We start from the raw sequence: 12,480 nt of genomic DNA, 5'->3' as shown, positions 1-12,480 counted from the left end.
GTTTGTTGTGTATCATTGCTCTCTTCCTAAGACCAAGCCATGCCCTTACCCTTCCAGCTAAATTACAGTAGTTTCAGTGTCTGTCTAGTCTCCAAATTTCCAAGTTGATATTAGTCCATATAGCCGAAAGGGGTTTAAATTTGCAAGGTCTGGGGAATCCAAGGGCAAATTACTTTGTACTGGACAAGTGAAAGCTAGATCAAAGTAGGTTACCCTTCTTAATATTAGAGTTCCTCCTCATCTCATGAGCTGTTTTAAGCGGTATCCCTTGTACTAAAAGGAACCCCCCATCTGAAACATTTACCTGATTTCCCTTCCCTTGAAGCTTAGAGAAGTGAAATTCAATCCTGATGAAATCTCTCAATAGTCCAAGACTAGGATTTATAAATAGATTATAATATTATAATAACTCACTAAATCTGCATTTATAAAAAAGTGGTCAAGTTATGACTTGTTAGGTAATTTTTGTTAGGTAATCTGAATTCTTAACAAAGAATTAGCCATTTGATTTTTTCCCCAATTATGAATCACCATGTTAAACATGTGCTCTTGAGAGTAAGTTTATCTCTGGTTTCCTATTTGCCACTTTTAAGACCAATTTATAAAAATGTTTAATGCCAACTGCAAATTTGTTACCTTCTATATCTGTATTTGATTTGCACTAAATGAAAGTGAGTATCTATGCTAAGTATGGCCAACTGTAGTCGTTTATAATTGAGCATGCAAATGAATTGGGTCCCTTCTCTCAATTTCCACAATACAAAAATGTTTTAAGATGCCTATAAATAAATTCCATGGACGGGTTCTCAGGAAAACATTTACTCCTTCCCCCTCACCAGATGACATAATATTCTGATAGCAGAGCACAAGGCATCCAGAGTAACAAACGTGATAACCAGATATGGCTCTGTAGACTGGCCTCTGAGCTGTGGCAAACTGGTACTATTTTCATACCATTAGTATCAAAGTGTAGACTGGTGGAAGCTTTTAAATAATCCCCCTTCAATGACACTAGGCATGCTCACCAGGATAGACTTTTTATAAAGGGGGGGCAAACCATGCTGAAATCTTCAACTCTCAGTCACAATGTTAAGAAGTTATATAAAGATATCACAGGAAGGAAAGTTCAAAAAAAAAAGCACTTAAAAGACACACATTTGGTTCACTTAAGAGGCTTTAAAAAGTTTTGTTAGACTGGTTTACAGCATATAAAGAGGTATTTAGCCTTTAAGTGGAGAATTGCTAGTTACCTGTATGTAAAAAAAGAAATATGGGCATTCCTAAGTGATTAGTCACTTTAAGCTATTTTGTAAACCAGACTTCTAATATATAACAATATATGACAGTATTTTGCCGGTTATCAGACATACTCAGAAAAGATACAAGAGGATGTCTACATCTGAATCACATCAAATGCTTATTTGCATGAATGGAAGGCATATAATACAGAGTTCTTATGACTCTACAGGCACCTGGAAGTTTTAACTACCCTTCATGCTCTTCATTTTATATTCCATAAGAATAATGGAAATGCAGACAATACTTCAAATAGATATTTTACAAATCAAGACTATTTGAGGGTTTTTCAACTTTTATTAATAAGAAAGGTAATACTTCATTCAGGTGGCCAATTTAAAAAAAAATTTTTGTCACCCATTTACCTTTCCTTTAACTTATGTTTTTCAATGTTGGCTCTCGTAAAAAAAACAAAAATCAAAAGAAACCTCATTTTCTGTAAAAGTTACAACTTTGCTTTCAGGACAAAAGAAGAAGAGAGGGAGCAGGAAAAGGGAAAAGGATGGGGCAAATGAGATAAAATTCATTAAGTATAAAAATATGTTGCTCAAATTCAGAATAATAATTTAATAACTCTTTGTTATTTCATATGTATCTGGGAATGGAATAGAGACATGTCCTGATCCTGTCACAAGAGGTAGAATTCCAGCATTTGGTACAACATTCCAAGAGAGGGTTAAAGTAACATTCCTGTTTCCCCTGTAAAAAGACAGATGACAAATCAGTGATCAGCAGAAATATTTGCAGTTTCATGACTTAAAGCACTAAGATCTAAATGATTTTATTGGTACACAGTTACTACTACTAAGATCATCTTTGCCACTACACAGAATTCTTTTCTTACTTTATTTCAAATGTAATATCAAGAGGGGAAATAAAGTCAACAGCAATTTTGCAGGTAATCACTGATGACCTATAGCTTAAAACTAACTCAGTAGCACCAATCAAAGCTTAAATAAGTGACAGTATTATATGGTGGAAAGAACACCACTATGAGTCAAAAGATCTAGTTTTGGGCAAGTTACTGAACCTCACTGACCCACAGTGCCCAACTATCATATAAGGTTGACTCAAAGCAAAGTATCCTTCCAGCTTTAACATTCTGTAACTGTGCAAAGGAAGCTTTTTAAGCTCCTAGCAATTTCCCAAGTTTTCAAACAGGTTCTACTACTGTCATGAGTTAACTGTGTAATCCTGACATTGAAGTAAGCTCCTAGACTTCCTACACCCTTAAAAGCAGAAACCACACCTCTAGTAAAAATATGGAGAGAACAGATTCCCTATTTCCACTGCTACGACTCAAAAGGCTTGTAGGATCAAAGATGGAGTTAGAAGGGACCTCAGAACCTATCTAACCCAAGCCCCTCATTTTAAAGATAAAGCAACTAAGGTCCCAGAGAAGTTCAGTGACTTGCCCAAGGTTACATGAACCCTTAGCACAGTTAACAGCAGAGCCAGGGTTTGAATCTGAAACCTCTGACTCCAAATAAAGAATGTCCCCTATACTCCAGCCCACTCAGTGGTCATCCTTCTACCCTAATAAGCGATCTTCCTACACAGTCTGTAAGTTAAAATCTGCATGAACATATTTCCTATCATTGTTTTCCTCCCTTTCAATACTGTAATACTTTTTGTTTCCCTCTTCTTTCACAAAACACATGGTTAAACACTTAAAATGGCATGAGTTGCTCACTTGAGACCATTTCCATCGTCAAAGAAAAAATATTTTGATTTCATATCTTTCAGCAGCAGCTTCGGATTATCGCCTCTCAGAATGATCTTGTCCCAAAGGACAACCTGGTTCAGAGCCTACATTGAAATGAGAATTAATTAGACAACTCTTCTAACATAACATCTGGTCAGTGCATATTAAAAGTAGCATTGATTCAAAGACGACAGATTAGTAAACATGCAGTTTGACTTATAATCAGCCTAACTTTAAGGAAATGTCCACAATGTTAATATTAAAACATGAAAAACAAGTAAAAATGTGAAGAAGAACCTCTAGACCACAAGGATGACCTCTCACAGGGAAATCCTATCTCTTTTGAAAAGAATTTGTCAGTGACATAGCACTGAGCTGCTGGGTGGTTCTGATGAGGTGTCAGCCCAAGCACAACCTACGAAGCTCCAGAAAGGCAGAGCAGTTCCCCAACTTAAGCATCTGTTACCATCTAATATTCTCTAACTGTCCTAGGACTATGCTCAGGGTGCCTGGCTCCACTGGGGGGAGGGGGTGTTACCATGGATAAACAAGGGTACCCCAACTCCTTCCTAACACTGTTACAGGGTCCCATATAGTGTCCTGAGGATTTAAGGCTGATTGTCAACTTTAGTCACCCCCGCTTGACAAGATGTTCCAGTATCATACAGGAGATACTGGATTATTAGGGATGACCTGAAAAAAAATTAGTTTTTTAAAAAAGCAATTAATTTTCATACCAAAAAAATTTTAAAATAAAAACACTACAGCCACATCATACTTCTCTCATGAACTCTATCAAGGCCAACTCCTGCACATAAACAATATCGTGATTTCCAAAATATAGATGAAAACTGACTGTGCAGTAGTAATCTTAATTCCTACCACACAGTAGATTATTTTAAGTTTCTAATCAAAGGAAAAATGAGTCCCTAATGTTAAAGAAATGAAACAAGGCAAAAAAGTTTCAATGACATTTCCTTTAGTCTATAAATATTCTTGTCCATTCATTAGCTTGTCAATATTCTTGTCCATTCATACACATGAGACACCGTGGCAAAGCAACTTCATCTCTTTGGGTCTCAGTTTCCTCAACTGTAAAATGAGAGTCAAACTAACTACCTTATCTCTTCTAGCTCTGAGTTTCAGTGAACTTAATGGAAAAGTCCAGGATTATTACAAAATCTAAACTTAATGTCATCATGAAAATTTTAAATCTCCCAAAGCAATAGTCTTGGCATGATACCAAAACAAATTGAAACTCATTAGTTAACCTGGGAAAAACTAGAATAATCCAGAATATTTCACAAAAATTATTCATTTGTTCTTGCTATCCCAGCTACAAAGAAATTACTACAGAGGAAGAAAATCCAGGTGAATTATTAAGCTGGCTAAATGTTTCATTATTACGTTGGTGTTTACTTTTTTGCTCTTACATCTAGTTTACGAATTGTTTTGTTCTGAATACTGTGCTGATATTTTAAGGGATCACGTTAAAGCAACTAACCAAACTGAAATGTGAAAACAGTCACACAATACGCCTATCTGATAGCTGCTGCTCAACATTAGTCACTTTGAAGGGAATAGTTAATATGACATATAATAATTGAGACTATCTTCACTACTATTCCTCAAGGTACTGCACCAAAATCAAGTTTTATAATATGGTAACCCAGGCACAAAAGAACTATATTTACACTTTAATTCTACTTTCTAAATATTTCAAAAAAGAAGCATTAATTATATTAATCTCTACATAAATCATGCTGTGATCCTTTAGAACTCTTATAGTGGCTTTTCTAATAGGTTTCATGAAAATACAGAATCAAGTGAAACAATATGCTAGGTGGATGTTAGTTTCATTGGAATGATGTCGAAACCGAGCAGTCAGCCAATGAATATTACCAGCAAGGTTCTGTGTTTTCATGGTCAAGGCCGATTATAAGGTCTATTTTTTTTAATGAGTTCTTAATAATGTTATTACACAATGGGTCTTAGTCTGGACAATCTTATAAAGTGTGAACTTATCCCCTGGCATGTTTGTTAAACATATGTTAACATATGTTAAATATACTTTTAAGCCTATTAATAATACCTAATATTTATAAAGAACTTTATGGTTATCAAAGTACTTTACCAACATGATTTCACTTGATCAAAAACCCTGATTAATACAGATTATCCTCATCTTACAGATGAGGAAACTGAGGATGAGAAAGAAAATGACCTGGCAGAGGGTGACACAGTTAGTGTTTGAGGCAAGGTTAGAACCAAGGTTTTCCAGACTCCAGTACTCTATCCACTGTGTCCCCTATCAGTCCATGTACATACTAGGCAATGTGGGCCACTTAATTTGGCATAATGATTACATTTCTAGGGGAACCAATGTTATCAATATATACTTCAAGTAAGATGAATTTAATACTACCAGTCTTAACACAACTACAAATATACATCAGCAGTTATCAAAAGCTTACTGATAGAAAGTAATATAAAAAAAAACTAACATAAAAAAGCAAGAAAACTAAAGCACAATACAACTGGAGTTATGACTTTGTGATTCACTATCTCAGTCACCCTTATCCTTCCCTCAAGGTAATTAAAGGTGGTACTTGCCTCACTACATATTATTTTTTTAGACACCCAAATTGTATTTTTGTTTATCAAATGGAAAATGCTGACAATGACCATTTATTCTAAATATTCAATTTAAAGAGAATACTCCAATGTCTCCAAATCACATGAACATGGAAAATCATGAATACAGTATTTGAGTTCTTTAAAATACCAACCATAACTATTGCAAAAAGCTGTTACGTAATCAAATTTCTGAAATAAAGTTTTCAGCTAAGTATTTCTACTACTTTTGAGAACTCACTCTCTAATCCATTCCAAACAAACATACAGGTCAATGGTCCCCCTGCTCCCCTCCAAATCTACCTGAAAACTGAGTGGTCTAGCCTAAACCAGACTTGTACCTACCTCAGAGAACTGTGACAATCAAATTAGGTAATATGTGTAAAGAAAGGGCTTTATAAATCTTAAACCCAGAGACCACTTTGCTAAACCCAGAGTCTCAAAGGAATGGTAGAGAAGGGAAGTGGAAAGAGAACCTAGCATCACTATATCAGGTTCTCATAGCTGTATCTCTTAAAGCTTGTTACCCATATGGTACAAATAACTTTTCAGTTTTCACAGGGCCAGAAGTCATACAACTCTCACAAAAAAAAAAAAAGGATTCAATGTTAATTTTAAGTAGTTTAGGATGCTAATACACATTTCTAAACATGAGATATATATATATATGTATATACTTACGTTATTTTTTGTTGAATATTCTGCCGATAAATACAGAAACAATTGCTTTACATTCCAATCAAATATATTTTCTAGATGTGAAAAAATTAAGGAACAAAGACATAAAATAGCATACCACTTTGTCAGTTATCAATTATTCTGAATAGATTAAGAGTAGATTTCTAACATAAAAATGGCTTTCTTCAATCACACAATATGATAGTTTATTTCTCCCTTCTGTTAACAAGTCTATCAAAAGATCATAGGATCATAGATTTAAAGCTGAAAGAGGGAGGGGAAATCATCAAAGTTCAACCCTTCCTTTCATAGACAAGAAACTCAGGTCCTGAGATTAAATAACTTTTTACTTCAGATCACTTAGATAGTAGGTAGCAAAATGGCTTGGCACCTATCTGGTACACTTTCCATTATAACATATTGCCTCTTGGCAAACAAACTAATAATGTCTTTTGTCTAATAAAAATTTTCTAAATCTGGTGTAAAAGGAGAGGAAAAAAAACCTTAAGAATGCCAAAGGGATTTTTTTAATTTTTAAATTAATCAATGCCCTCCTCCACTCAACCACTATAAAAAGAAGGCAGCACAGAATCATAGAATTCTTAGGCACCATAGAACTCATCTAAGTTATTATTACAAAGGAGAAAACTGAGATCCATAGGTTGAAATTACTTGCCTGAAATCACATACCAAACTAATGATACGTGCCTGAAACTTCACAGAGAAAGCAAACTTTACTTTCACAGATAAATTACAATCTGTTTACCAGTTTTATGGAAATATCAGTACCTACCTCACAGAGTTATTGTGAGAATCAAATGAGGAAATGTAATGGGCTTTACAAATCTTTAAAGAATACATAAATGATTGTTATACTTAATTAGTGAACCAAATAGCACCAGTGTGCTAGGTAACTGCAAGCAAATCAGTTTTCCTCTCTGGCCTTGGTTTCTATAGAATAAGGGAGCCACCTGGACTAGACGTAGATCTCTTCCAGTTCTGATTCTCAAAATTAATAAAGGATTCAAAATCTACTTTTCTGTGAAATCAAATTCATAGTTACATTTAAGGTGAGAGGCAGCATCATATGGGGGGAAAAAGCCAAAATCTGAAACTGGGAGACTTGGGTTAAAATCCTACCTCTGATACACACGACTTTGTGATCTGGGGCAAATCATTCAATTACCTAGTATGCTCAGAAACACTCTAAAAGTATGTTGGAGAGTAGAATCCTACCTATGCTGGTAAAGGCAGTCTCATCACTGGTGTAATTGCCTTTGCTAATACAGTTGAAACCCAGTCCAAAAAGAAAAAAAAAAATTAATGAAAAGGTCATACTACACTATGTGTATTGAAGATCCTATTCTTTTTCTAAAACAATCACTGCATAATAAATCTACTGAGACATTTTAAACTAAGCAAAATATTTCAAATAAATTTCAAATATTTCCAGCATTTAGAATACAGTGCTGGTATACAGTAAGCACTTAACAATTATTTATTAACTGACTGAAATAACCAGATCAAATATATCATGAACTGTATGTTATTTTCATTTAATTAGATCATTTTTTTTTCAAATTTTTAAATCCATAGGATACTCTAGTAAAACAAAAGATCTTGGACCACATAATTAATGACTCCCCACCAAAAAAATAAAAATAAAAATCTCACAAGAAAGATAAGTGTTTCTTTTGAAATTAAATCATTTTGTATCTACTACATTCCTACGCAAATGACATTGGCCATTTACAGAACAGGCACTTCCACAGGTTGTAATATGTAGACTTCTGTTTTAGTAGCTGACCAATACATACACCACCAGTCATCAATTAGACAAGAATATGTGAATGAACCAAAAGATAAAAATATGTAAATTAACTAGCTGGGGTAATCTACTTTTAATATGAAAATTCTCAGTGTAGCCCAAACTCCTCCTCAGCAGTGTTGGGTTAAAGATGACAATAGAGACCTGAAAGCAGGTTAGAGAAAATACTCAGCGTAACAAATGAATTATTTTCTTTTTTCCCCCTCTTAAATGTAAGCCCTGCTTTCATAGTAGCTGCCTATAAACCAAAATTGCAGTCTGCTGCTCAACCTAGACTACTTGTAACATCCTAGCCCTGGGGCAAAGAAGAGGATCTTCTGTTTAAGCACACTAAGAGAAAAGGTTCTTAACCTTTCCTGTGTCAAGGAGTCCTTTTGGCAGTCTGGTGAAACCCATAGATCCTTTTATACAAAAGAAATTTACAAATTAATACAAATTATAAAGGAAACCAATTATACTATAATACAATTATGAAAAAAATTTAATTTATAGACCTGATGTAAAAAAAAAAATGATTGATCTAAATTTCCAGACCCACTTGTAGTTTGGGGGATTTGGAGTGGTGGAAGGGGGCTGTCTCAATAAAACTGATGAGATCAGGCCTGAAAGTGACTGACATACTTCCAAATAAATTTGGGGGGGGGGGGGGGGGGCGGGGAGATGGAGGGAGAGAAGGAGACAATTTGATTTATCTGGAAGGCATGGCTGGCAGAAGCAAGAAAACTGGAGAACACAGATAAGCTATTAAATCCAATCACAAAATGACATATAATTTTAAATAATTCTGTTATGGTTATAAAATCACATACTCTAAAAAAGGATAGTAACTGTCGACTGAGATAGTTAACTGACCAATTATTTAGATACCGAACTAACACTACAAACATGTAATGTAACATTACATAAGCAAACTATTTATGTTACTGCTAGATAACACTGCTACTGTAACAGCACTGATAGCTTCTGGGTGAAGGAATATAAAATGTACTTTCTATGTAGCTTGTGCATTAGTAATTCTTCTCTTTACCCCAACTTTGTTCCTTCTAGATGAAAGCTTTAAGGTTTCAAAATCTCATTTTTGATGGATTAGATTTATATAATGTTTCTTCTGAACAATTCCAGACACTATCACATTTTTTTCTTGAACTATCAAAAAACAACAAAAAAAAACCTACTGATGTCAAGAGAAACAGTTATAATTAATCTTATTTTCCTAATGAAGAAATGGATACAGAGATTAAATGATTTTTTTTTAAACAACATACAAAGTTGGAAGCAAATTCTCAAATACAATCCATCCAGGTTCTCTGAAGCTCTTATCGGGTTTGTTTTATTTCTTACTAGAATATTTTTGAATGTTGTAAAGCAACTTAAAACAAATTTGAAATCACTGAAACTGATATATACTTTTAAAAAATTATTTTCATAAAGGATATCAGCAGTTACATCAAATGTAATGAATCCCAGATCACTTCGTTCTCTAGGTCCAGTGAAGTCTTCTACATTTTTTCTGAAAATAAATGTAAGCTTTATAATCCTTCAACAACAGTAAGTTATAAAATTTCTTTGTCTAAAATTCCTTAAGAGTTGAATACCCTTGTCATGCCCAAGCACAAACACACACGCACACACACACAAATACAACATAATGTAGCTTATTCCCAACATTTGTGAGAACGTCTCTTAGTCAGTTCTACGCTATATTATTAACCTTAATAGACAATATCAACTTAAAGTTAGGGCTACCTGGACAAATAAAAATACACTAAAAATCTACTAAAAAGATGAACATTAAGTAAGCTCAACTGAAAGAAAATAAGACAAACTGTGCAATATAAACACCAACGTAGGTAATCGGCTATCTTTACGTCTTAAGAGTGTCTTAAAAAAATTCTGGGAAAGACAGCGATTAGACAATTTCGTAAGGCAGAAAGGGTTTCTTCGGCTCTCTTTATATGCCTTAAGAATTCCTAAAAAAAAATTCTGGGTAAGACTTGGGAGATTAGACAATTTCATAAAGAGATAGAAAGAGCTTTCACTGAAGGAGACGTAGAAAATAAAAGCAAATTAACCAATGGCTAAGGGCATCAGAGCGAACCAAACCCATGGGGACACTGGGGAGGGGGCAGAATAAGAGTGATTTAGAGGAGCCGTCAGAGTTGAACATCTGACAGGAAAGGTCCCAAGTTAACGCTCAAAGCAACAGGAAATCAGCGCGGGGGACTGCAGAAAGGAGAGGAGAGGGAAAGAACTGTCACGTCTGTCACAGGAGAAATAACCACAGAACCGGGTACCGTTTTAAAGACAGCAGGCCACTGCCGCAATAACCTGCCAGCCATTCAAAATGCGCTCCCCGTTCTAAAATCGTTCTAAAAGCACAAGCTTCCACAAAACGGGGGGAAGGCTCAACCCTGCCCTTGCTGATTTTCGAAACCCTCCTCAGGGGCGCACCGGGGCTATTAACAAGTGCATTTGTTAAAGAAAATCTTCCGAGGGAGGGAGAGAGTTTTAAACTGCGGTTATTCCAGAGACCAACTCAACGGAAACACGGACGAGTCGGAACGCTAGCAAGGTCTGGGCGCAGAGGGATCCCGAAGCGCTCTGCAAGTTCCCGGGCGGCGGGCGGGCAGGAACCACACTCCGGCGGGCACACAGCGGGCGCGCGGGCAGGGGCGGGAGCCCGGGGTGGCTGGTGTGGGGCTCCCTCATTGGCCCAGGCTGCAGCCGCCGACCTGAAGGAGGGGAGCCGGGAGAACTTGACCGGGCGGGGGGAGGGGGAGGGCTGGCTCGGGGAGGAAGGAGGAGGCCGGCCCCGGGGTAGCGGGGTGGGGGGGCAGTGCAGCCCGGGGCAGGGCGGGAGAGGCGCCCCCGCCCTCCGACACACACACACACACACACACACACACGCACGCCCCCCGCCCTGTCCCGCACTCACAGCATGATTCGGGAGACGTGCAGCCGGACCGGGACGCTTCTGTCTTTGAAGGCGGTGGTGATGAAGCAGCCGAAGGTCAGCGCCGCCATCACGCTCAGCGAAAAGGCGAACAGCGAGTTCGCCCGCGACAGGACCGTGTTCATCGCGGCGGCTCGGCTCGGCCCCTCGCACTCGCTTCCCCGCCGCCGCCCGCCCTCCCTCACACGCTCCCGCTCACGCCACACACCACACGCACCCCCCGCACACACCCGGCTCGGCTCCGGCCCGGCTTGCTTCTCTCCCCGCCGCCCTGGGCGCGCGCGCTCCTCTCGGGAGCGAGCGCGCCGCCGCCGAAACCCCGGCCCGCCTCCGCACTTCCCCCCCCCCCCCCCCTGCCCCCACCCCCGCAGGGGCGCGGCTCCGAGAGAGGGGCGGGCGCGACCTTACCACCGCGCGCGCGCGCGCACACTGACGGACGGGGTGGGGCCCCGAAGCCGGCGGAAGCCACGCCGGGGAAAGGCGGACAAGGTCCCCAAACCCGGTCCGCCTCCCCCGTCGCCGCAGTCTGTGTGACCCGTAGCCAATCAGAGCGGCGCAAAGCGCGGGGCCGAAGGAGGATGGGAGGAGCGCCGGCCGCGCACTGCCGCTTTCGTCATCGGGACCCGCCCATCGTTGTGGCCACGCCCCGCACCTACGCCTCGCCCCGCCCATTCCCTTTTCTCTCCTCTCCCCTCGATCCTAGGAGGGGCTAAGAAGGGGCAGATCAGGGAAGGGGAGGGGCTTGCGTCCTCGCGCTCTGTTCCCTCCTGGTGTAAGAAGCTTCGCCCAAGGATTGCTCTGCGTATCTATGGGCAGGCTCCTCCTGCGCGGTAAAGCCCGTAAATGCCCGGGCAGTTGCTACACTAGTGAGGGGGCTGTGGAGGACACGCGCTGCCCCCACCTCCCCACAAACCCGGACAAAAACTGTGAACCAGCCCGACCTAAGCGGACATCAGACTTGCGGGTTTGAATGCTGACGCGGGCCCCCTGGGCAAGGACCCCAGTTTCATTCCCTGGACTTCGATTCAGTTTAGGAAATAGGTGTGCAGCGTGTGCGGCGTTCACCGTGTGCCAGGGCCACCACCGCTGGGAAATGAAAACAGTAACCAGTTCTTCCCTCAAGGGCTTTGCATTCTGTGGTTCCCTTTCTATAACATGAGGGTGTCGCATGCATAACATTCCCAATCCTAATCCTTATGTATCAGACTGACAACTGGAAGAAGCCCGGGACAGATCCAGGATCCGCACGAAGAGGAGGAAACTGAGGCCAAGACGATGAGATGACTGGCTCCCAATTCAGAGCTCTTTCACTGTGCCCTTGCTGCCTCTGGACCTGCTGACCCGGTGTTGCCCCGCTTCCCTTCTGTTCCCCTCCCTTCTCCTGTA

General features: G+C 39.6%; 1 protein-coding gene across 1 annotated transcript; it reads right to left on the bottom strand.

The window, feature by feature from the left end:
- Positions 1-1,573: 1,573 nt before the first annotated feature.
- SPCS3 (signal peptidase complex subunit 3) lies at positions 1,574-11,626 on the bottom strand. The gene is made up of 5 exons (XM_072623603.1): positions 11,077-11,626; positions 9,578-9,651; positions 6,317-6,393; positions 2,990-3,105; positions 1,574-1,995 (listed from the first exon to the last, which is right to left on the bottom strand). Exons 1-5 carry the CDS (start codon positions 11,217-11,219, stop codon positions 1,863-1,865), a joined length of 543 nt encoding a protein of 180 aa, XP_072479704.1. The 5' UTR covers positions 11,220-11,626; the 3' UTR covers positions 1,574-1,862.
- Between the last annotated feature and the right edge of the window lie 854 nt (positions 11,627-12,480).

Source organism: Notamacropus eugenii, chromosome 7 (genome assembly GCF_028372415.1).
Source record: "Notamacropus eugenii isolate mMacEug1 chromosome 7, mMacEug1.pri_v2, whole genome shotgun sequence".
Taxonomy (NCBI): Eukaryota; Metazoa; Chordata; class Mammalia; order Diprotodontia; family Macropodidae; genus Notamacropus; species Notamacropus eugenii.
This window is presented reverse-complemented; position numbering and strand designations above follow the sequence as displayed.

Excerpts from the sequence above, each read along its gene's own strand:
- SPCS3 (XM_072623603.1), bottom strand. The coding sequence starts at position 11,219 with ATGAACACGGTCCTGTCGCGGGCGAACTCGCTGTTCGCCTTTTCGCTG. Across the intron at positions 9,652-11,076 it reads CACGTCTCCCGAATCATGCT|AAAAAATGTAGAAGACTTCA; the intron begins GTGAGTGCGGGA and ends ATTTATTTTCAG. Across the intron at positions 3,106-6,316 it reads AATATTCAACAAAAAATAAC|GCTCTGAACCAGGTTGTCCT; the intron begins GTAAGTATATAC and ends ATTTCAATGTAG.